This window comes from Mycteria americana, chromosome 1 (genome assembly GCF_035582795.1).
Source record: "Mycteria americana isolate JAX WOST 10 ecotype Jacksonville Zoo and Gardens chromosome 1, USCA_MyAme_1.0, whole genome shotgun sequence".
NCBI classification, from domain to species: Eukaryota; Metazoa; Chordata; class Aves; order Ciconiiformes; family Ciconiidae; genus Mycteria; species Mycteria americana.
Window position 1 is genome coordinate 135,570,000 of NC_134365.1, and position 21,521 is coordinate 135,591,520.

At 40.3% G+C, this 21,521-nt stretch overlaps 1 protein-coding gene across 1 annotated transcript in view; it reads left to right on the forward strand.

The window, feature by feature from the left end:
* MAP7D2 (MAP7 domain containing 2) overlaps positions 1 to 21,521 on the forward strand; it is an 87,452-nt gene that overhangs the window by 39,209 nt on the left and 26,722 nt on the right. The window contains exons 2-3 of the mRNA XM_075521425.1: positions 11,289 to 11,366; positions 14,670 to 14,833. Of these exons, the coding sequence (XP_075377540.1) occupies positions 11,289 to 11,366; positions 14,670 to 14,833 (242 nt within the window). The remainder of the gene's footprint in view (positions 1 to 11,288; positions 11,367 to 14,669; positions 14,834 to 21,521) is intronic.

A 21,521-nucleotide genomic window follows, 5' to 3' on the forward strand; every position in this document is an offset into this window, starting at 1 on the left:
GAAGAGGTTAAAGACAGACATCTAATTGTAAAAGCTTTTCCTCCCTATGAGGGTTTACTGTGCATGTTCCTAGAATAAATTGTTTTGATAATCAATGGATGTTCTTCCTCTCCTTTAAATAAATCTGTGGGAAATGGTATTAGTGTGAAGCACAGTAAAAGCAACACTTTAACTCTTGCTCCTAATCATAGTCGAAGTCCACAGAGGATGAAGTCACTTGGTCATGTCCATTCTGGATTAATCAGCTTTGCTTCTTTTTTGAAGCTTTTGCCAAATCACAAGGAAAATGTGCTTTCTACATCTAGTAGGTGCTTCTGTGTGGAATAATACACCGTTTCAGTGATGCACCAGATAAGGGCAGAGCAAAGTGGAGGTTATTTAGGTTAGTCCTTGATGGGTGCATGCCATGTTAGTAAGTGATCAATGCTTTATTTTTTAATAGAAAGATATATAAATGGAAAACTGCAAATGGATTCTTCTTTTGTTAAATGCTCTATATTCACTTTGCTCATCACAAAAAAACCAGAAAAGAAACACCCTAAAGCCTTCTCCAAATCTTCAGTCGTCACTGACTTAATGATGGAGGACTGGGTATAGTGAGAAATGAAGGTAATGTTAAAAAGTTAATTGTACTGTCTAGGAAAAAAATGTAGGCACATTGTGGAAATAACGGGGCATGCTGGCAACACTTCATGTCTCTGTAAGCAATGTTAGAAGCCAAATATGTTTTCTTGATCGTCTGAATTTACCTTTTCTACAACTCGGAGCAAATCCCGAAGCACAGATATCTCTATTGCAGTTTCTATTAAATTAGACTTGAAATGAAAAAAATGTTAGTAAAAGGACTCTGCAGAGCCATCCCTGTACATACATGTGCTGTGGATTAAGGTCAATGCTACACTGTACAAATTGCCACTTCCAACATACTCATTCACCAAGCCTCTGTCTCCCTGGTGTGAGCCCTTTATTTGTAGATAGTAACCCTGTTTTAGCATTTCTTCAGTGATTATCTTTAAATTTTTTTTTATGACAGTTAATGAGAATATACTGGCAGATCTGTGTTGTCATTTTTACTCAAGGCTCAGAAGAATGCTTTCTGGCTGGAATTGGTTTAGCAGCAAGCTGTAGTTTTGCCATGTCACGCTTTTGTACGGGTACTTTGACATAGAGGTTAATTAAGAGTTTGATTATAAGATTTCTTTTTATTTCTACCAATTGGCCCATCTGCAAGCAGTTGCTTTCCTGCGGAGGCCTGTGACCGTCTGCTTCATCCTCCAGCCCTGCAGGCAGAGACCACGCAGGAAGGCAGGGTGTACAGAGGCTGCTGGGGCTTCCCCCAAAATGCTGTCCTGTGACCCCCAAGTTACCTGAAAATGGAGATTTGCAGCTGCTTTGCACCAGTGCTGTGAAAGTTCCTTTTTGGATAAAAGGAGCTCTGGCAGTAAAACAATGGACTTCATCAGTGTGCTTCAGTGCCTTGAGCCGGGCAGCTTGACACGCGCTCCAGGCTACTGCCACGGTGGGAAAATCATCCCAACGTTCCTCTTCGCCGCAAAGCAGAATTTTAACAGGGGGTCCTGGCTGCTGGCGCAGTGGGTGGCAGGGATGTCTGGCCTGAGGGTAGAGGCAGCACGACTGCCTGCTGCTGAGGGAAGCATTACTTGGGTCGCAAGGCCAGTGACTCTGAAGAGCCTGAGCATGAAGACAGGAGCTCTGCCCAGTACGCTCTAACTTTTCTGAGTGCTCACGTCGGGTAAGCTGTCTGTTTTCTCTAGATAACCATCTTTCCAAATACTGGCTCCAGCACCCCTTAGTTTTAAATTACAGCATCGGAAGTTGCTGCGAAGGTTTGAGTATGTGTTCATCGTTGTCAGCAGAGAAAAAAATCACAGTAAAATGAGAGGGCTGGAGGATGCCCTCAGCTGCAGGTCATCTCCTTGCCCACGTGGGGGCTGTGCAAGACTGCAGTGGCTGTAAAGACTACCACAAAAGCTCTTGCTACCTGGATTTGGAAAAGCAGTTCTGTGTTCTCCCTTCGCTTTTGCTGTGTTCATGCACTTCAGCTACCATTTGAGAGCGCAACACAGCAGTGAAAATTGTAAAACCGCCAAAGCATAAGATCACTATTCAGTGCCATACACCAGCAAAGCCAATTAACTTGAATAAGAAGTGGGTTTTAATGTGCATCTGGGGATTACAAGCTAGCTGGAGGTGGAAGAAATGGATACTTACAGTTTCCATCTCATTTGCTGATGCTAAAAATATCAGAATCTCTCAGTGAAATGCTAGTTTTCACTGAGCTCTGGTTATCTAATACCTAATAATAAATATATAACATCAGCAGATGTTGATACATAAATGTGTATTGCAAGTCCAGAAACACTTTTAATGAGGAATTGAAGTGTGCTAGACTATCCTATGGACGCAAAGCTTTTGTTTCTAGTTTATTTTGGTGACAAAAGTTGTTGGGAGAGAAATTTAATTTTTTTCATTTTGATGTGTATGTTCCTAAAATGAGGTTGTTCAGGTTGCATTCACTGAGATGGGGAAATAAACTTATATGATCCTGAAACATTTCCCTTAGCTAATTTGGGCAAATAATTATGACTCGAGGCTTACTGTCTTACTGTGAGGCTTTTTCTTGCAAAGGTCATAAGGTAAAGTGAACTAGGCAAGCAGTATTTACAGTATTTATAGATACTCTTCTTCCAACAAATGGGGTTTCCATTTATTATGATAGTACATGAGTGATAGGATGTCTTTTCAGGCTTGGGTAGGGCATGCAAGGGCTTCCTGATCTGAACAAGGTATTCCCATCTTTTCTGTTTTAACAAAGTAGTTCTGCTGAAGTCAGTGAAACTAGTCTTGCAAGTTAGTAAATGCATAGATCCTAAATACATGTTGGGACAATTGCTAATTCAGGAGATATGCAGTGGGCGAACGAAAGAAGGAAAAGTTTCTGTAGTGGAAAAAAAAAAGTTTCATTTGTAATGTTTATAGCTTTGGGGTTTGGAGGTTTGCTTGTTGTTTCAGTGTATAATTTCCAGATAGTACCAGCAATTATTTCTTGGTGAACCCTACTTGCATTTAGTTTCAAAGTGTTAATTGTGAGTTAAAAGCAGTATTTGTTCTTGTTTATTCTTTTTCTTTTTATCCATTCCAGAATGCATAGTCTTTCCTTCCAGAAAGTTGCTGATTTGACACCACCACCCCCCCTCCCCCACCATTCATCAGGTATGCTGAAAGTAGCTTGTGATTGTGCACAGAATTTTTATTTACTTGCTCAGGAAGCAGGTTGGAAAAGGATGGCTTTCCTTGGATACTGTGTGTAAGATGAATCCATTATCAAGATAGTGTCATGAATGCATTAATTCCTTTTGGATTATGCCCTTCTCTTGTTCCACACCTCATTATAAACCTTGTGTAGTTTGTCTGAAGGGGGAAAGGGCTATGTTACTATTTTTGGTTAATATTCTTGAGGGCTTTTTCTGATAATATAATTAAAGTTGTGACCAGATCAATTTTTAAAACAATAATTTTCCTACATCTTAAGTGCATCTTCAGATTTGATTATCTGTCTTTCACAGTGAGAATTTCTACATTTACTAGAAAAATTTTTTTTAAAGCAAGTTGTGGAAAAACAAAAACAAACAAAAACCCAAAATAAAAAACCCCAACCATCCCAAAACCCTCTCAACCCCTGCAAAAAAAAACCCTCAAAGCCCCCCAAAAAGCCCTGCTTAGACTATTTTAAAGGATAAGTCTTAAAAATCATTCATAGTGGTGATTCTGATGTTGTACAGTGCCCTTTTTTTAGTAGAACAGCTCTGGAAATTGTCTATAAACTTAGATCGTACTGCAAATGTGTAACTCAAATCAGTTGCAATTAGGAAAATGACTAGACATTTTGGTAACAACAACAATAAATAAATGAGAATCTTCAGGCCTCTTTTTTTGCTACTTTTCTTCTTTCATCTAATGTTGCAAATCTCAGAACTTGTGGTAAACTCTCAACTTTTTTGTATGAGAGCAGGAGTGGCATGAATGTCTGGTTGGGTCCCCACCTGCCAGCTTGCTTTGGAGCCAGCGGTAGAGCTGTGCCTACTTTGATTGATGGCTGCTAGAGCAGTAGCTACTTTGAAGCTAGCGTTAGAGCACTCAAGAACTGTTAGTTAAGGCTCTGGATGTAATGTTTACATGTATGAACATTTTATTTTGTATTAAAATTTTATATGAGGCTATTAACAATAGTTGCCTGTTTGTCTTCTGGCAGAGGAATAATCCCATTGGTAACTAATTGCTGGATGAAAGATGTATAATAAGCAAAGGGAAACCCCCTTCTTTTTTGTATCCTTTCTCCCTCCCCCTTGTGAATCAAGAGTCCTGGAAAGTGTTATTAGTGTAGAGAAAGGGAGTATAGTATACTCCCTTGGAGTAGGATGGAGAGGCAGGTCTGTCCTTTATCCCTATTTACTATCTGTAAGTGTCTTTCTACAGGCTTTATTCTGCAGCATACAATATCTGACGTACATGTCCATCATTTAATGGTTAACTTGACACGTGTGTGTTTGCATGTACACTACAAAGATGAACTTTTCAGATAAGTGACACTACTTCTGAAAGTGCTTGAGAATAGCTTTTCATTTAAGCTTCATGTGAAGTTACTGAACGGGTTTTCAAGTTAGCTGCAGTCATACAATAAATACAAAAATAGTTATGAAGTGGTATTTGCGTGTCCAGGTATATCAGTATCTGCTATTAAAATTACCATTTATGAATAGTAAAATATTACAGAACGCAACATTAAAATTTTTATATCTACTTGAATAAAAGTTCTCTTCATGCATAATACGCATTCACATATATACAGACTTTTTGAAGACAAAATTTTTCACTTGTAGTAAGGTTGAAAGGATTGATTGAGATCTGTATTGACAAAGGTAGGAATACAGAGGTTTTAAAGAAACTGCTGAACTTAGAAATTATATATTTAAATTTCTGTCTTCATAAACATGAGTGATGCAGGGTTTATTCTGAAGAAACTGAAGTAAAAAAACCCCACCATGGTTAAGTTATGGCTGAATCTCCACTAGTCAACTCCGGTTTTGTGCAATTTTTGTAATTACCTGCAGTGAGAAGCTGGAGGGACAGGCTAGAAGGGGGAGGAAGATCTTACCTATAGGTTCCAAATGGCTCTGGGGTCTGATGTAGTTTGAAAAATAGTTATAAATGTTCATATGTGTTAACTCTGGGAGAAAGACACTGGCAAGCTCTGGTTAAGCCTCCGGACTCCTTTCCACCTGACAGATTACAGGAGCACATGAATAAAACAGCAATGTAGAACACACACTGACGTAGTGCTGCTGCTTTGTATGTGTTTACCGTGTGGTGGGCTGTCTAGTAGGGACTTGTTCAGTAAACTAGATTATTAATCTAGTGTTATTAGTTATCTAGTGTTTTCATAAGTAAAAACATTCTGCTAATGTATCTTACCCGTTCCCCCAGTGATCTTGAGATGCATCTGCTGTGTCTGCCTGATACTGGAGTCTGCATGGGGCACTGTTAGGGCTGCGCACACTGTTTATACCTAAAGCACACAATCCCATGGAGCTGATTAGGTGTCTGTGGGCTCATGCAGAACTGAAAAGATCTGCCTTTTATATTTTAGCAAGTTTTCCTCCCCATGCAGTGATTAAGATATTTTTATTACTATATGTGATCACCAAATGGCCTATATATACTTTATGTATCATTTTAAAATTATTTGGCTGGCATTTTGGCGTGATTTCACCTTAAACTTAAATAAACATACCAGTACGATATATTTTGCTACTGTAAGCTTTGTGTGAGTATGGTGTACAGCTGAAGTTCTTGATTCAAACAAATAATTTGAAGATTAAGGGTGAGGATCAGGAACATAAGGTAGGTATCTGGTGACACTTTGTGTCCTAGCTGTTTAACCAGAGCATGCAGGTCCCTGACAGCTGCGGTGTCCTATCTGCCAGGCCACCTTTCAGACAATTAGCCTGGGGTGTCTGAAATGTCACTGTTTGGCAACTGAATTTGCCTTTAATGACTTCATCTACTTAACATCTTTATAACAACAGATACCCATCCTTGATATTTTAATTGGACATAATGGAAAATGTCCCTTTTTTCTGGTTATATTTGAAGCCCAGCCTGGCAAACATAAAATTAAGTAGATGAAACTGGAAAAATTCTGATTCTTGTGTATTTAGATTTTTGAATGCAATACAACAAACAGCATTTTTGATTAAAGAAAACTTTTAAAAAGACAATTATTAAAAAGAGGACGATCCACTAAATCTTACTGAACATACTTGCAAAGCCCTTGTGGTGTTTGTGTGTTGACTACTTGAAAGCCTCTTGGCAGTATACTATAATTAAAATTTAGAAAAAGTGCCTTTTGCCAATAGAAGCTGTCATCCAGGTCAAATCATGTGCACTTTTATACCTCTTTTCCCCTCAGAGTATAGTCAGTCACTGAAAACTTGAAGAATATAACATTTCTTCATTCAGTAGTACCCAGAGGGAAGCGGTGGCAGGTGGAAAAGTCTGTTCTTTATTGTCTCAAAGAACAGTCTCAGAGGAGAGAAGGCAGGTTTTTAGGGAGCAAAACCTTGATTTTATAGATTGAGATTGTATTATTTGAAACAACAGAGTTTGCCAGCAGGATGGTGGGTGTATGTGCAGTGATATCTCTGGCTGGTCTGGTCTGGTCTGGTCTGCTCTATAGACCACCTTGCCACATCCCTCACAAGGCTACCCATTGGCAGAACTGCATTGAAATTGGGAATTTCACCAATGCAGCAATGTCAGAGTAGGTGACATACACTGTGGCAAAGGTCTAAATATGTTGGACAGTGTCATGTGGAGTGCACAAAGGTCTAAATGTATTGAATGTCGTCATGTAGGACAGCCAAAGGTCTAGGTATGTTGAGCACTCTTACGTAGAGTTGGCCTCAGATCCACAGCTGACTTTCCTTCTGTGTTGGTATGCCTACTTATCAAGGACTTCGATATCTGCTATATATAAATACATTGTGAAACCAAATACCGTGGGATATTATAGAGGACAGAGGTGTATGTGGGTTCAACAACAAAGTAGAGAGGAAAAAAAAAAAAAACCAAAACACTAAATGAATGGAGGCCCAACCTGCTGGCAGTTACTCAGGTGCAAATTTCAGGAGAGGTGTCCAAGCAGCTGGTTGGTCCTTCTGAGGTGTACTCTCAGCTTCCAGTAACCTGATTGTCCTGCTCGAGTACTTGTTTCTCAACCAGAAACAGGATACAGATGTCAAAAGACAGGGCTCACCTTGTGTCTCATTGGGACACGACAACCTTCCTCTCTGTCCTGAGCGACCACCAAGAGGCTTAGACAAGCAGTATGTGGAGCAGAGCAGAGTGTGTGTGGACATGTTCTGGCACTGTTTCATCAGTCTGAATAGGTTTACGTTACCTATCAAAATGGGTTGAAGCAGCAATTAACATGTCAGTTTTTACTTCTCTGAATATTTATTTCAAAGAAACATTAAAGTATTGAAAAAGTCGTGCAGCATTAGCTGGTATATTACTGCTGCAGGACTACTGCTGACATTTTAACCGGTTTTAAGTTATTGTCTTTTTCTTTAGAAATGCATGTTGTAACAAAGTCCCAGAGGAGCAGCTGGCCCTCTTCAGTCGAAAAATGAGGCACTATCTCAAGGAATTAGCCCAGCAGTTAGATGCATGCCTTTGAGAGCGGGGACTTTGGAAAAGGGGCTTTCGGGGAGGGCTGGGAGATGGAGTAGAAGTAGCAGCAATTTGTGTGTGTGTGCATGCTTCCTTACTGTAAAATTTTTGGTGTTGTTACTTGGGCAATTTCCTTATTCTTCTGCAAGTCTGAGAACAAAGGGTTATTAGAGAATTTTCTGCCAGTGTCTCTTCGTATTCATTACTCTGGGTGCCAGAAGACACAACCAGCCTGCATTTATGTCCTGACTTAAACGTGTCGTTTGCTGCTATATGCCTTTCTAACTGAGGGATCAGAGGCTTAGCTGTGAATATGAGGAAGGCTCAGGGTAAAGCTGAGTATACCGAATATTAACCTGAGGTCACTTATCACAGTGAAAGCTTTTTTGCTGTGGGGTTTTCTTTTTCATTCAAACCTTCTTCTGCCCTCTACTGGCAGTTCGTGTTATGAAACAGAGATGGCATTACGTGATTTTCATGGTAGAGTTACCTGTGCTAGCTTGCTGTTTGCAGTCTGCTTTACCAAACAGAATTTGAATTTCTGTCATTAATCAAATTTCTCGCCACAGGTAACTGCTGTGCCCATTACGTTTATAGTGTATATTATATGAAGATGTGTAGTAAATATGCTAATTTTGGCCTTAAAAAGTCATCCCAAGGTACAAGTTATTACCCAGGGAATAGTTACTCTGTCCTTCAAAGCTATATTTACTTTCTGAAGGCAAGCAAATTTTCTAGTTTTTGGCAGGCATGCCGATTTGTGAAGTCAAATACTTGAGTTAAGAAATGCTACTACTGAGGACACCTGTGCTATTTTAATGCTACCCTTGCTGCATGCATATGCACTTGATGCCTGTACTTATTAAATTGCGTACTATTTTCCTCCACTCAGTTTTTTGCACGTTGGTGTGTTGCACATGTAATGAGCAGCAATGCCATGTATTTGTTGTCTCACCTGTGACATAGCCAAGTCTGGAGTGCTCCTCTCCAAGACAGACTTCAGATTATAGTTCTGTCTACTTTCCAGTTTCAGAAGGAAATGAAGCAGGAAGTACTAATCACTTTGAACTTGCTTCACCTCTTGAGGAGGTTCATCCTAGGCACTGAATAAGTGAAGGGACCTAAAAGGAAAAAATACATAATATATGTGTAAAAGGAGGCAAAATAAGGATTGTGCAGACTGCTTAAATTCTGATACATCCTCATTTCTTAAGTATCTGGCATTACAGCCTTGATGATCTTTTAATATTACCTGGGTGCGGTTGAGACATCCAAACTCTTGAGAAAGCCAACCTCAAAAATTGTGCATCAACTTTGGATAGCCATGGCAGTTGTAAGCAAGGCCGGACCTTTTAGATCCACTTCTGCCAGTTGTGTTCATGAAGCAATCAAAGTAGACATAAGTTTGCTGTAGTTTTATTGACAAGCATAATGGGACATATTTTTGCCAATGTGTTTCATAGTTGCTGAAAGCAGGAGAGTGATGAGAGGCAGTGCAAGATTTTGTGAACGTAATCCATTGGCATGGGCTGTCTTGCTGTTCCTTTCCCCATCCCTCCAGCTTATCCCCATCCTGGTTTTCATACTTAGGTTCCGCCTCTCCATCTGAGTTACATCCCTTGCCACAGAAAGACCTTAGCTCCTGCCTCTGCTTGCCTCTTTCCCTTTCTTCAGCCTCCACTTGCTCCCAAGCTCAGTCTTCCCTCTCTGGGCTCTTGATCCAGTCTTGATTTCACCTCCTCTGCTGCTTCTAGCCTAAATTGTAGGTTTCAAGCTGGTTTGACTTTCAGATCGCTGAAAAACTTTCCATCGGAGTTGTAACTTAACTATGCTGACAACAAGATTCCCCTTCTTGGCTACTTATTGCAGGCGCCTTCAAAGTAGTTGCAAACCTTTGCCATGGTTCCTTTACTGAGTCGCCTCCTAGTCTCTCCTCCTTGCTTGTCAAATCTGATAATAAATGGCAGCCAAGTGAACAAATAAGTGGACTAGTATGGAAGTACGATGAGTCTTCGTTAATAAATACATATTGATTTGACCCACAGTTTCTAGTTATGATTAACCAGCTGGAAGCTATAATAGCAATTTTCCAGAGGCCTGGCTGCCTTCAGGTAGTCACTGTCTGTGTGTGCAGAGCAGGATTAGAGATGGTGTTTGAAGATGCTGCTTGGGGAAAAAGCAAGCTGTTAGTCTAATGGGGGACAGCTGAGACCTGTGTTTTTCACCAGTCATAAGGGACCACCGAGGCTAGTTTTCAGCCTTCCTACAGAATCGTGCATTTTACGGAAAGGCACTTGCTATGGAAAATCTTTGCTCCCACAGACAGGATGCCCTCAGAGGGCAGCCTGCAAGTGTGACTTCTCAGGAAAGAGAGTCAGGGTTACGGTCTGAGTAACTTTTCCATTCGTATTTATCTGATAAAATTAACAACTGTAGTTCTTAGAGCAAAAGGGAAGGGGACTTAATTATAATTCAGTAACTCAGTAGGGAGCCCAAATAATGATTGCAGAGGATGTAAACTGTGCTGTGAGACACCATGCCTGTTTGCACTGCAGTCCTGCTAAGACCCCAGGAGATCCTGAAAACAAAGAGAGAAAGGAGGGCATTGGAGGCCCTGTCAGTTGTTTTAAAAGGATACCATCCTCTAGCTGGTCTATCAAGTCACTAGCAGGTGAGCTTACCCATGGTATTGCAGAAGGTCCATCTAAGGTCCGTCTGGCTGCTCGTTCCAGGGCACGCAGGCAGGTGACCTCGAGGCACCTTGTGTGTCATGCTCTGCCTGCCTGCCAGACTTCTTAAATTGGGCTTTTTGGTGGCTCATGCTGTACAAAGAACTGGGGTGTCTGGATCCAGGTACAAAACATCCTTAGGCAACCTCCTCCCAAACAAGTAACCTGCTTTTAGATACCAACTCGAGGAGGAAACAAGTGTTTCCTACCTGGAAAAGAGGGCAGGAGGGCTGCTGCCTTTGTAGCCTCATCCGGTGCTAATTGCTGGTTGTTGGAATGAGCTGGTGCTAGTGGTTTCCTGTGGGCAAGGAAGCTGTGGGGCTGTGTTAAGCCATAAATATGAAGGCTGGGACTCCACATAGCATTAGACTATAAGAGAGCAGCATACCGCTTTTACTGCTTTCCTGAACTACATTTTTCTTTTTTAGCCAAAAACTTTAAAATGAGGTTATTAACAAAGATGAGTACATGTTAATTGCATCCTTACGGTTTTTCCCAAGAAAGCTTTAAGTTTTAAAACAAGCACTAACAGCATGTTTGTTTGCTCTGAGAAGAGAAGTCAGGCATTTACACTGAGGAACTGTGCTTGGAGTTCAGCAGTAGGTAGGAGACTGTGCTCAAGATGTATCCAAATCCCAGCTTGTTAACCTGCCTGCGTACAAGTGCAAAATCATTTTTGTTGTTGGAGTTGTTAAATGCAGTAGATATGGTTTATTTTTGGTGGATTTTTTTAGTTTGTTTGGATGCTTCTTTAGTAAAACTAACACTTTTTAAACACTTTTTTTTTCCCTCTCTCTCTGACTTTAGCCATTGATGGATTTCTAAAAACCGATGAAAGACAAAGACTGGCAAAGGAGAGAAGAGAAGAAAGGGAGAAATACCTTGGTAAGATGGTAGGAGGTGTATGTATTATTTATGTATACATGTTAATAGGCTGAAGCTACTAAGATGACATTTTTCCTGTTCTGAATTTTAAAAGTTGTGGTTCAGTCTGTTCCTAGTCTTTATTGCTTATATTACTACTTTTAAATTAAATTACAAAAAATAAATTAATGTCATCTTTGATTTCCATTCGAGTATTTAATATTCTGTAGTTACAAGCTGACTTTCTTCTTTATGTACTTTTGAATATAGGTTTATGTGCAAGATATTGACTGTTAGGATTCTGATTTCTAAAAATACCAAATAAGCCTTGAATAATATCTCAGGATAATGGGTAGGACAATTTGGTGAAACAGCCTCAATTTTAGGCTATTGAGTTTTAGCCATATTAAAAGATATCATGTAGTTGTTAAGTATGGCATAAAGCAGATACTTTTCCATAAGTTTTAAAATTGTTAATCTTTCAAGAGAATGAGAAAAATTATTAATTTACTTCCTGAATAACATAAGCATTGATTTTAGAGTTTTTATAGTAGTCAATTGTTTTTAATCTACTAATGCCTCCAGGGAAATATTGAGGAAATTGCAAAATTGTTAATGTATATAAGGGGGTGGGTGGGTGTGTATACACAGTTAATTCATATATATATATATATATATATATATATATATGAATGAAATTAACTGTTCCACATTGTTTTGGACTGTCTGTATATGCATATATATAGATATATAAAATGTTGAACAGTTAACTTCACTTTTCCTCATTGTAATAACAAGAAAGGCCAGTAGCACTGTTCCTTAAGGTTACCTGACAATAACTATCAGAAGGAATTGTCAGTGTTTTATGATTTCGTAAAATTTAAGCTAGGCGTATATTTTGAGGAAATGTCAACTAAAACAGTATGGATACCTGTGAAAAGAATCATAGGAAAATACTGTTTTTCTTGCAATAAATAAACAAACAAACTGTTGACCATTTCTTGACAAAACCTGAGGCTTGAGACCAGTGACTTGACATTTTTTAGCACCATGGGCTTGGTGAGCAAGACTCCTTTTGGTAGTTCCTGTGAAAATCTGCTGGTGCTTAGTACTTAATCTCCCCAGGGGTTCTATCTACATGGGGCATGCACCAGCCCGAGTTGTAGCTTAGATCTCTTCCAGGTATACTCAGTCCAGACTATCTCTTCTTTCCTCTTGATTATCCCTTCTTTGCTGGTTCCTGAGAAAGTGACATGATGAGTAGATTGGAAAGAATTTGGATTAAAAAGCAGAAGAGGGGATGAGAAGAAAACTTGAAAGCTGGAGAATCTGGGAGTGGTTGGCCCAGGGGATTTGGAAGGTGTCAGCTGCAGTTCCTGTCTCCAGACATCACACATGCCTTCTGGAAACATACTTTTTTAGGGTTAAGACCATTTCTAGAATGAGGAGCTCTGGGTTTTGGTCACAGTTTGTCTGTGGCAAATTTCTTTTAGAAGTTCAGAAAAAAAGCAGCAAGTTCCCCAGAAGGACAGATCTTTATGCAGCCAGCAGGTACTTGGCAGCAGTGTGGAATAACCTTTTCCAAAAACAGAGAGAAACTCATTAATCAGTGGTTTAGTATCCCTAAATTAAGGAACAAGAATTGTATGTGTGTCCATAACAACAGAATGGGTTACTTCTCTGTCCAGAATTAGTTCCAGGTTTCACCTACTTACTCAGAAGGTAATCTTAGCACAATCTCTGGACACCTCTATTTTTGGTTTTTATCAACTCCAGCATGGCGTTTCCACCTGCTCAACTTGATGTGGCTAGTAGTCGTTAACAATTAGCGACTGGCCACTTGTCTTCTGCTGTCTCTGAGGTAACTCTTCATCTGTTGACAAGTCTGATTCTTCATGCTTTCAAGTCCAGGCTCGCCTGCAGCACTGACACCCCTTTCATACTGCCCTGTCCTGGGGGTGGGGGGACGAATAGTGAATTCTCATAAGGCAAAAGGGGAAGATGACATCAGCTGTATTTCTAAAAAGAATGATGTAGAAGGTGTTCCGTAAAGCAGGCTGGATGTGAGGAAGAAGTGTTTTAGGAGGATCCAGTATTCAAGGGAAAGAAATGCAACTGTTGGAAAAGGATCTGGTGTTGGAGGGACTCTGGCTTTAAACCAAGGGCTTGAGGGTGAAGTGGGACTAAGAGGGACTGCAGGTCATGGCTGTGGTTAAAGAGCCTGTGGGCAGGAGCTGAGGGGAAAAATGCTGATCTGAGAAGATTGCTGGGCAAGAGTCTAGGACTGATGGGAAGATACTGAGAGAAAGTTAGAAGGGTGAAAATTTGCTGTACAAGGAAACAGGAACTGAAAAAGCAGACTGAGGCTGAACAGGTGAGCAGGATGAAGAACTAGCTCTTGTATAAACAGTGTTAATTCTGGCTTTCCCTAACTTTCAAGTTCTTAGCCTGGCAACTGTGAGAATATTCCTTGTTTGATATCAGCTGTCTGTGTGTTGGTATGTGACATTACAGGCTTGTATGTATATAGGCATGCTTACTGAACTCCTCTTTCCTGCCTTTTTATGGAATATGCTTGCATGAAAAGTGGATTTTTCCTCATGATTTGTCACATTAACTTCTGCTGCTTGTTCTCCTACGTAAACCTGAAGCAACAGTCCTATATGTAATGTTGCAGTCTGAATTTCTGTAACAACAAGCTAACGTCTCAAGAAGATGATTATGACTCCAGTTGGAATGAACAACTGGGCAAATCCTCAATAACAGAAGTAATTTTTTTTTCATGCAAAAAGGCAGAAGAAGATAACGATGTAGCACCAAATTATGAACAGAATGGTGTATTTCAAAGCTTCATAGGAAATCTAGTGTATGTTGTTTTCATGTGTTTATTTTGAAGGCAGCCCCATAACGGGAAGCACAGTTTTAAAGACATTCCAAGGGCTTTTGCTTCAACGTATATTACTGATTCACTTTAAAACCTACTGGGAACACTTGTTATGCCTGAAAAAAGAATTTGGCTTTAAGCTACAGAGGTATTTGAAACATAAACAAAAAAGAGTTAACTATTCTGTACACTGTTTTTACATAGGTAAGGGGCACAAACTGTCACCTTGTGTACAAAGGGCTTCCCTGTTTATTTATTGAGCAAATCACTTAGATTTACTAATCATTCCAGCACTTCCGTGCACTGTATTTTTTATCTTAGTGGACTAAAACCCTATGTACTTGTATATGTTGTTTTACACTATTGTGTCATGTTATCAAATAATTTTAAAGCGGAAGAAAATTTGCATAAAGTGAAATGCACCTTTTTCTCTGCCTAAGCTGCTAGGGAACAGCAGATACTGGAGAAGGAGAGAAGAGCAAAACTTCAATATGAAAAGCAAATGGAGGAGCGATGGAGAAGACTGGAGGAACAGAGGCAGAGAGAGGAGCAGAAGAGAGCAGCTGTTGAAGAAAAACGGAGACAAAAGCTTAAAGAGGAGGAGGTAAGGTCCACTGGGAGATGTACAGCAGAGCAACTCTGTATGGTGGCGTTAAATGTAGCTGAATATTGATGTGAGTTAAACATTGATCTCTTCCCCCTCCCCCCTTTTTTTTCTTTTCTTGGCCCAGAGGCATGTGAGCATTACTTCGGGAACTGCCATCACCACAGCTATAAGTACTCTACTACTGCTTGTACATCAAAAACACTTTCCACAGCTTTTTTTTCCTCTTAATTTTTGTCTAATCTCGCAGAATAGTCACCTACTTAGGCTAACGTATCTGGGACTCTGACTGTCAGATGATAAAGCACCAGCTTTCCAGAAGATAGTTTTTAAAGATGGGTGTTTCCATAAAAGCAAAGATTTTTCTTACTGTTTTGTTTACTGTCTATGAAACTGAAATAACGTTTATGAAAACGTGTTGTTTTGTTTTTCTCAGTGACGTAAAATCAGAAATTCTTACTCAAAGCAGTGAAGCATCTAGGCTGGTTTAAAATTCTAGCACAGAACAGAATTAAACATATATCTTCTGAAGCATCTTCATACCCTTCCTCTCTTCTACTCTCCCTGCTGAGATTGTTTAAGGTTCTTTTTTGCTCTAGCGAGCCCAATTTCTGATGCAGATCTCTGAATGCGGGGTGTGTGTGTGTCTCTCCACATGACATTCTGTAGAAAACGCTAGCACTGCTACTGCAACTGATAAAGAATTAATGATTTTTGGAAAAGGGGGCAGTGGTTTAAAAAAAAAAAAAAAAGCCCCAAAGAAGATATTTCCCTAGTTCCTAGGTAAAAAGGCTCTAGAAATCCACACTTATTAACCTTCCTCCCCCCCCACCCCCCCACCCCCCATCTTTTGATCAAAATCTTTTTGCAAAAGAGGCAAAACACTTCTGCATGGGATCAGAATAACATACGACTGTCCATTGAAATTTTTTTGTTATTTTATTTTTCACTTTAACCTGAAGAGAAGATTGTAGCCTGCCATTCCTCTTTCAGGTGTAACATACTGATTGTGGCTTCTGCATAATAGCTGAGAACTTACTTTAAAATATTTTTTCATGTGGTTTGTTTCAAATTTTGGTAATAAAAATGGCAAAAACCAGAAAAAAGTGTAGGAGGTCTCTCTCCTTCTGTGGCAACATCATTGACCCTGACATGCTCCTTCCCCAGTATTTCCCTCTGTAATAATCTTTTGCAGCTAAGCAAAATTGATCCCCTTTATGGGGATTGTAAGGGAAAGTGGCAAGCACAAAAACTTCCAAAACCCTGTCCTCAAAATTTGCTCTGGAGGAGGGTGGGGAGGGGGAGAGGTGTAGGAAGAGTGGGCAACTGCCTGATTTCCCTGCCTGCATGATTTGTCTGTGCTGGAGAAATGACAGCAGGGTTGTCGGAAATAAGAGAGGCTGTGCCAGGTCAGACCTAAAGGATCTGTTCAGTGGGGACCCCATCTCCTGTAGTGGCCTCCTGCACTTGCCCAGAGATAGACGTTAAGAGGCTGAGCACACAGTGATGTTTCTCCCAAGCATCAGCAAGCCTGTTACAGCTGCCCAGCACCCCGTACGTGTGATGGGAGATTTCTCCAATGGCAGGAGAAAGGCTACCTCTGCATGTTTGGTCATAATAAAAATGCCACTCCTAGCTCTTCTCACTGAGCTGGTCCTTCAAGCTTGAACTGTCCAAAGCTTTCTGGGAGCCAAGGCAGGCCCCAGCCTGGCTCCTTTCCCTTCCCTTTCCTTTCCTTTCCTCCCTCCCCCTTCCCCCAGGGTGAGGAAACTGAGAGAAGGCTATGTGGGCAGGAGGACAGAGGAGGATGCTTGTTTGTTTGGGGATGGATTAGACCTGGTGGGAGGAGACATCCAGGAGCCTTTGAAGGAGAGGAGGGTACATAGGGGAATAATCTGTAGAACAGGGGAGGATGAGGGAAGAAGGAGACACCACCACCTCTTGGCTTCCCTTCATGCTTATTTGTCATTCCCTCATTTCTTGAATTCCACTTGAATTCTACTAAAGGATCTGCCAAATCCCCCTGCCTCCCCTAGCTCTTCTGATGAACCCCTCAAACCCCTATGCGTAGTAACAGTGGAGGTCTGAGTAAGGACGGTCATGAAGTTGCAGCTCCCTGGGAGTTGCAAGTTACTCACTGCTTGTGAGTCATTCTGGACATTTGAGTTCACCTTTACTGGAAGAGCTTTGAACCTGTATTTCCCACACCTGGGGGCGGGGGGGGGGGTATGCCCTGGCCAGTGAGCCACTATACTGCAGCGTGTCCTTGGTGTTTCTCCTTTTAACACTGGTTTACACTGGGTGGGGACTGGAGCACCCATTTTACCTGCTCATTAGCTGTCTGAAGTGCCAAGTAGAGAGATTGTCTTCCTTGTTCTCTGCCTTATAGGTTGTCCTTTATATCTTCCTTAAGTCTTTTTTCCTTGCTTTTTTAACACAGCAGAAGGCAGTGCATATTTGTGATAAGAACAGGTTATATAAATCTCTCTCTAGAAAATATTGTTGTTGCATCTGTAAGAGTTTGAGATGAACGGCTCTTAAACTGTGGGGACTTGGCTTCCTACATCAGAGCATCCTCTGCTTGGCTCTTTTGCATGCAAAGGACTCCTCAAAGAGAAGGTGGCTAAAGTTCAATTTATTTTGCTTGCTTTTTCCCCTCTGCAGTGCCAGATAAGAGATGGTGGTTTTGAAGTCTGTGTTGATGGGAATTGAGGTGTTCCGGCAGAGTCCTCCTCTGGGGCAGCTGGAGCTTGTTGCGGAGCACAGTGGAATTGTGTCCAATTCCTTGGACAGGAACCGAATAAATGTGTCTGAAAATTGTCCTGTCTACATTAACTGGACCTTTTTTGTCTATAGAGGTCTTCAGTAGCACTGCCCTTCCCTCCATATTACTTCTGAAGCTGCCCACTTCCTTTAGTAAAAGCAGTCCCTGAGCCTTGAGGAAAGAAGCATGTTGTTGTTCAACAGAAGCTATTAGAGTTGCTTTTAACAGTAAGTAGCCAGTGGCTTTAGGACTGGATAAAAGCAAAGCTAGTCCTCGTTTAGTTAAAATAGTTTTCTCCCTTTCCCTATCTTGAACTTCCACGTGACTTGGAAATACCTTGCAAATAAATGTCTAGCTGTACACAGGGTATTGGGAAGTCTCTGTAGAAGCTGTGGTGTTCTTCTGCTGCTGTATTCCATAAGACAATATGCACATCACTTGTACGGGCCGTGTCGAGGATGCTAGTGCAAATAAGAGCAATAACACCCATCTAGTCAAAGATCCATTTTTAATAAAACCATCAGATTTTGTTAAAAAGGAAACTGATAAAATTAGTACTGATCCTACCAATATACTAATGTTTAAATGAACCACTCCTGGTAGATGGCATCCAATCTAATCCAGCACTCAGACTGGAAAGATTGATTTAACAACTGCTAAATGGAAAAGAATATCCTGCAGCACTGGAGAGATTGTTTTGGTGCACATGCACTATTTGTTACATTTGTAAAAAGTACGCACTTAAACACAAGGGAGTGAAAAACTCTCAAGATGTTATAGCATTAATTACTTACTATATTATAATTCAAAGTTAATTACTTTTTGAATTATAACGTATGGAAATAATAACCGCTTTCCAAACATCTTTTGGCAATTCACATACTGAGTGGAATTCAGGTGCACAAATAATACAAAAGTTTTGCTGCAAACTGTTTCAGATTGCTGTGCAAGCAGTCTCTCAGTTTGCTGTGCGGTGGACATGAGGGGAAGAGTTTAGTCCTCATTACGACACCAACCGTCCTCTACTCCCCCCTTGCCATTACTTGCTTCTGCGGCTTCCAATGTACCTTAATGCAGAGCCTTCATTTGTCCCATGTTGGTCTTTGATGCACACACCCTTAATAAATTTTCCCTTTCTACACACCCGTAATTGCAATTGGTTGAGAGTAGAAATTAATTCTATTCAGAAGGGTAGTTAAATTTAAAAATACTGTATTGCTTTTTAATGCGTTCTTTAAATAGAAAATAACAGAGCTCTTTTGTTGCTATGTGGAAGAGCCACTCAAAAGATGAAGCCAACTGATAATATCAGGAAACAGTGAGCTACTTACGTACAGTGCTGATGAAATATATAAAGTGAAGAGTAAGAGGGGTTTGGGGCTCTTAGATGTTTGTATTGTAGGTATAAGGCAGATTGTTTTAGAATTGTTTGCACAAATTATTTTAAGTCATAATATTTGTAAAATGAATTTTCCTTGTTTTGACATCTGTGTCATTTTACATAGAGAAAAGGAAAGTGCTTCAGTCAAATTACTTGTATGCTCACTATTGGTTTTTTGAGTTTGCTTGGTTTTGGTTTTGTTGGGGGGGGGGGTGGGTGGGTTTGTTTGGTTTTTTTTTAAATTCAGACAGTGCAAATGTTTGTTCTTTTGCTTAGTCTGAGGAAAACCTGGATGAATAACTATGCATTTTGGAAAGTAACATGTATGTTTTAGATACTAGCAGTAGGTGGCTCTCTTTTTATGGTTTTACTCATTCTTAATTTAACCTACATGCAAAGCTTGTATGTCATAGTTTTTTGTGGAGGCTCACTGTATCTTTAGTGCAGAGATTATTTCCTCTATCTAGAGTTCCCAAATGAGGGTCACATGGGTAGTCTGGTATGTTTTTAAGAAGGTGCTTCATCTATAACATCGGCAGGAAGGGTTTTGCACATTGTTTGCTGATGAGGGAATGCTTTGTCTTGTTCAGTTTTCATCACAGACCAAATTATTAATGTACGAGTTGTTTATGCCATGCTTCCATGTGTCTTATTGTTTTCTTTGGCTTTTTAGTTTTGTGCTAACTTAAAATGTTTTTTAAATAACTATCCTTTCTTTGTGAAAAATGGCCTTCATACTGTTCTTTATCCAAGCTATATCTGCAGGGTTTCATGATGTTTAATAATAATGTTTTATAGTGCTTTAATGAAAGGCTCTTTGCAAATGAAAATGAATGATCCTCTCCATCATGTAGTGGAAGATTTCAACCTCAGATTGTAGGAGCATGGGCTTTCAAATATGTATGAAAATAATTTAATTTCTTTAATCTATTTCATCATGCATTTTATTCTTAAAACAGCACTTTCATAGTAGGTGGTATAAGTGTATTCTGTGGTTTGCAAACTACAGAATATTGCTGGTCCTTGCTCCAAGCAGCTTTAAAAAATAACCAAACATAAATCACCCAGATAATTGAAACTTGACTGCTTTCATCTTATCTTTTTTGATTAATGTATAACAATATTAATTAGATATGGAAAGAAAGAAATATTCTGTATAAGTGTATGCTTTAATGAGAAAGAAATGGGAGGGTCATTTTCCTTTGTAAAGAGTGTGGGTAGAAAGGTATATTGGGGTAAGACGCATAGTAGAAGAAAGTAATGAAAAGAAGCACACTGCAGAGAAGAACAGGTGATGAAATAGGAGGTGAGGTTTGGCAAGAGTAAGTACAGAAAAGGGACTCAAACAGAATTAAATTGATGTTGGGAGGTGGGAAGTTAAAGGCAAAAAGTGTGAACTTGAAATGCAAAGCTAGCACACACAGGTTTTAAATGTGAAAATTGCATCATCGAGTAGTAAAGAGAAGACAGACAGACTGTAGCAAACTAAATCAGAGGGGAGTGACTTTGGGTTCCACAGACTGAAAGATTGCTTTCTTTTCACACCCAAAATATGGACAAGAAGCGATACGGTATTCAAAACTGGGGGGGGTTCTGTGCAGTTGCAGAAGAGGCTGTGCTTGAGCTTTGTGATGCTTCGTGCATTTGCTCTGTAGGGAGAAAAAGGAGGAGGAAAGAGGCAGAGTGCACATTTGCGTGCCTGCGTGGACACTGATGGCACTGACCAGACAGAAGGGGGGAAAAAAGGGGGAGGGAGGGCGGGGAAGCAGCTGCCTGCTTTCAGTGGTCTTTGAATGGTATTACCTGATAGACTGTGAGATAAAGACATAGAAGGGAGACAAAACTGAAGTGAGAGCTCAAAACACATGACTGAAAGATCGTCTTCCTGGAGATGGCAGCAGAAATTGTAACAGCAGGGTGGGTCACCTGGCCGAAATGTAACAGGGACGCTCTTTTTCACTCTTTGTATAGAAGGTAGTATAATGGAATTCTTTATGGTACAAGTGATTTGTAGTAAAATTAAGAGAAGAAAACTTAAAGACAAAAGGTAGTGGCTTGCTGTTGAAATTGATGGATAATTGGCAGCAGGGTTGGATGAGGTGGAAAAAATAAGGTCAGAAATAAATTACTGGAAGTCATGGTAGTAGAAGAGATTTTTCAAAGACGTGGAAGAGACCAAAAGTGTATTGCAGATAACCAGATCGTGAGAGGGCATCTGGCATTGTAGAAAGCCAGTGCCCACGGGCAGAGCCCCAGGAAGGTAACACGAAGTTTACAGGTATGTGCATAAAAGTTCCAGGTGTGGTAGTTACTAGAGGTGCCTGATGTTAGGGTCTGATCTGCTGAAGCAGCTCCGTCAGAGACAACAGGCTGAACATCAGTGCAGAGACTGAAGGAGACATGCTTGAAGAAAGACTGAAATTTTGTGGTAAAACATCTCAGGGAAGGGGAATAGGAAACCTAGACCAACGTCACAAATGAGTGAGAGAAAGTAATCGGTCCAAGAGATGCAGGAGAGGTTTTCCATGGAGTTGATCTGAGCT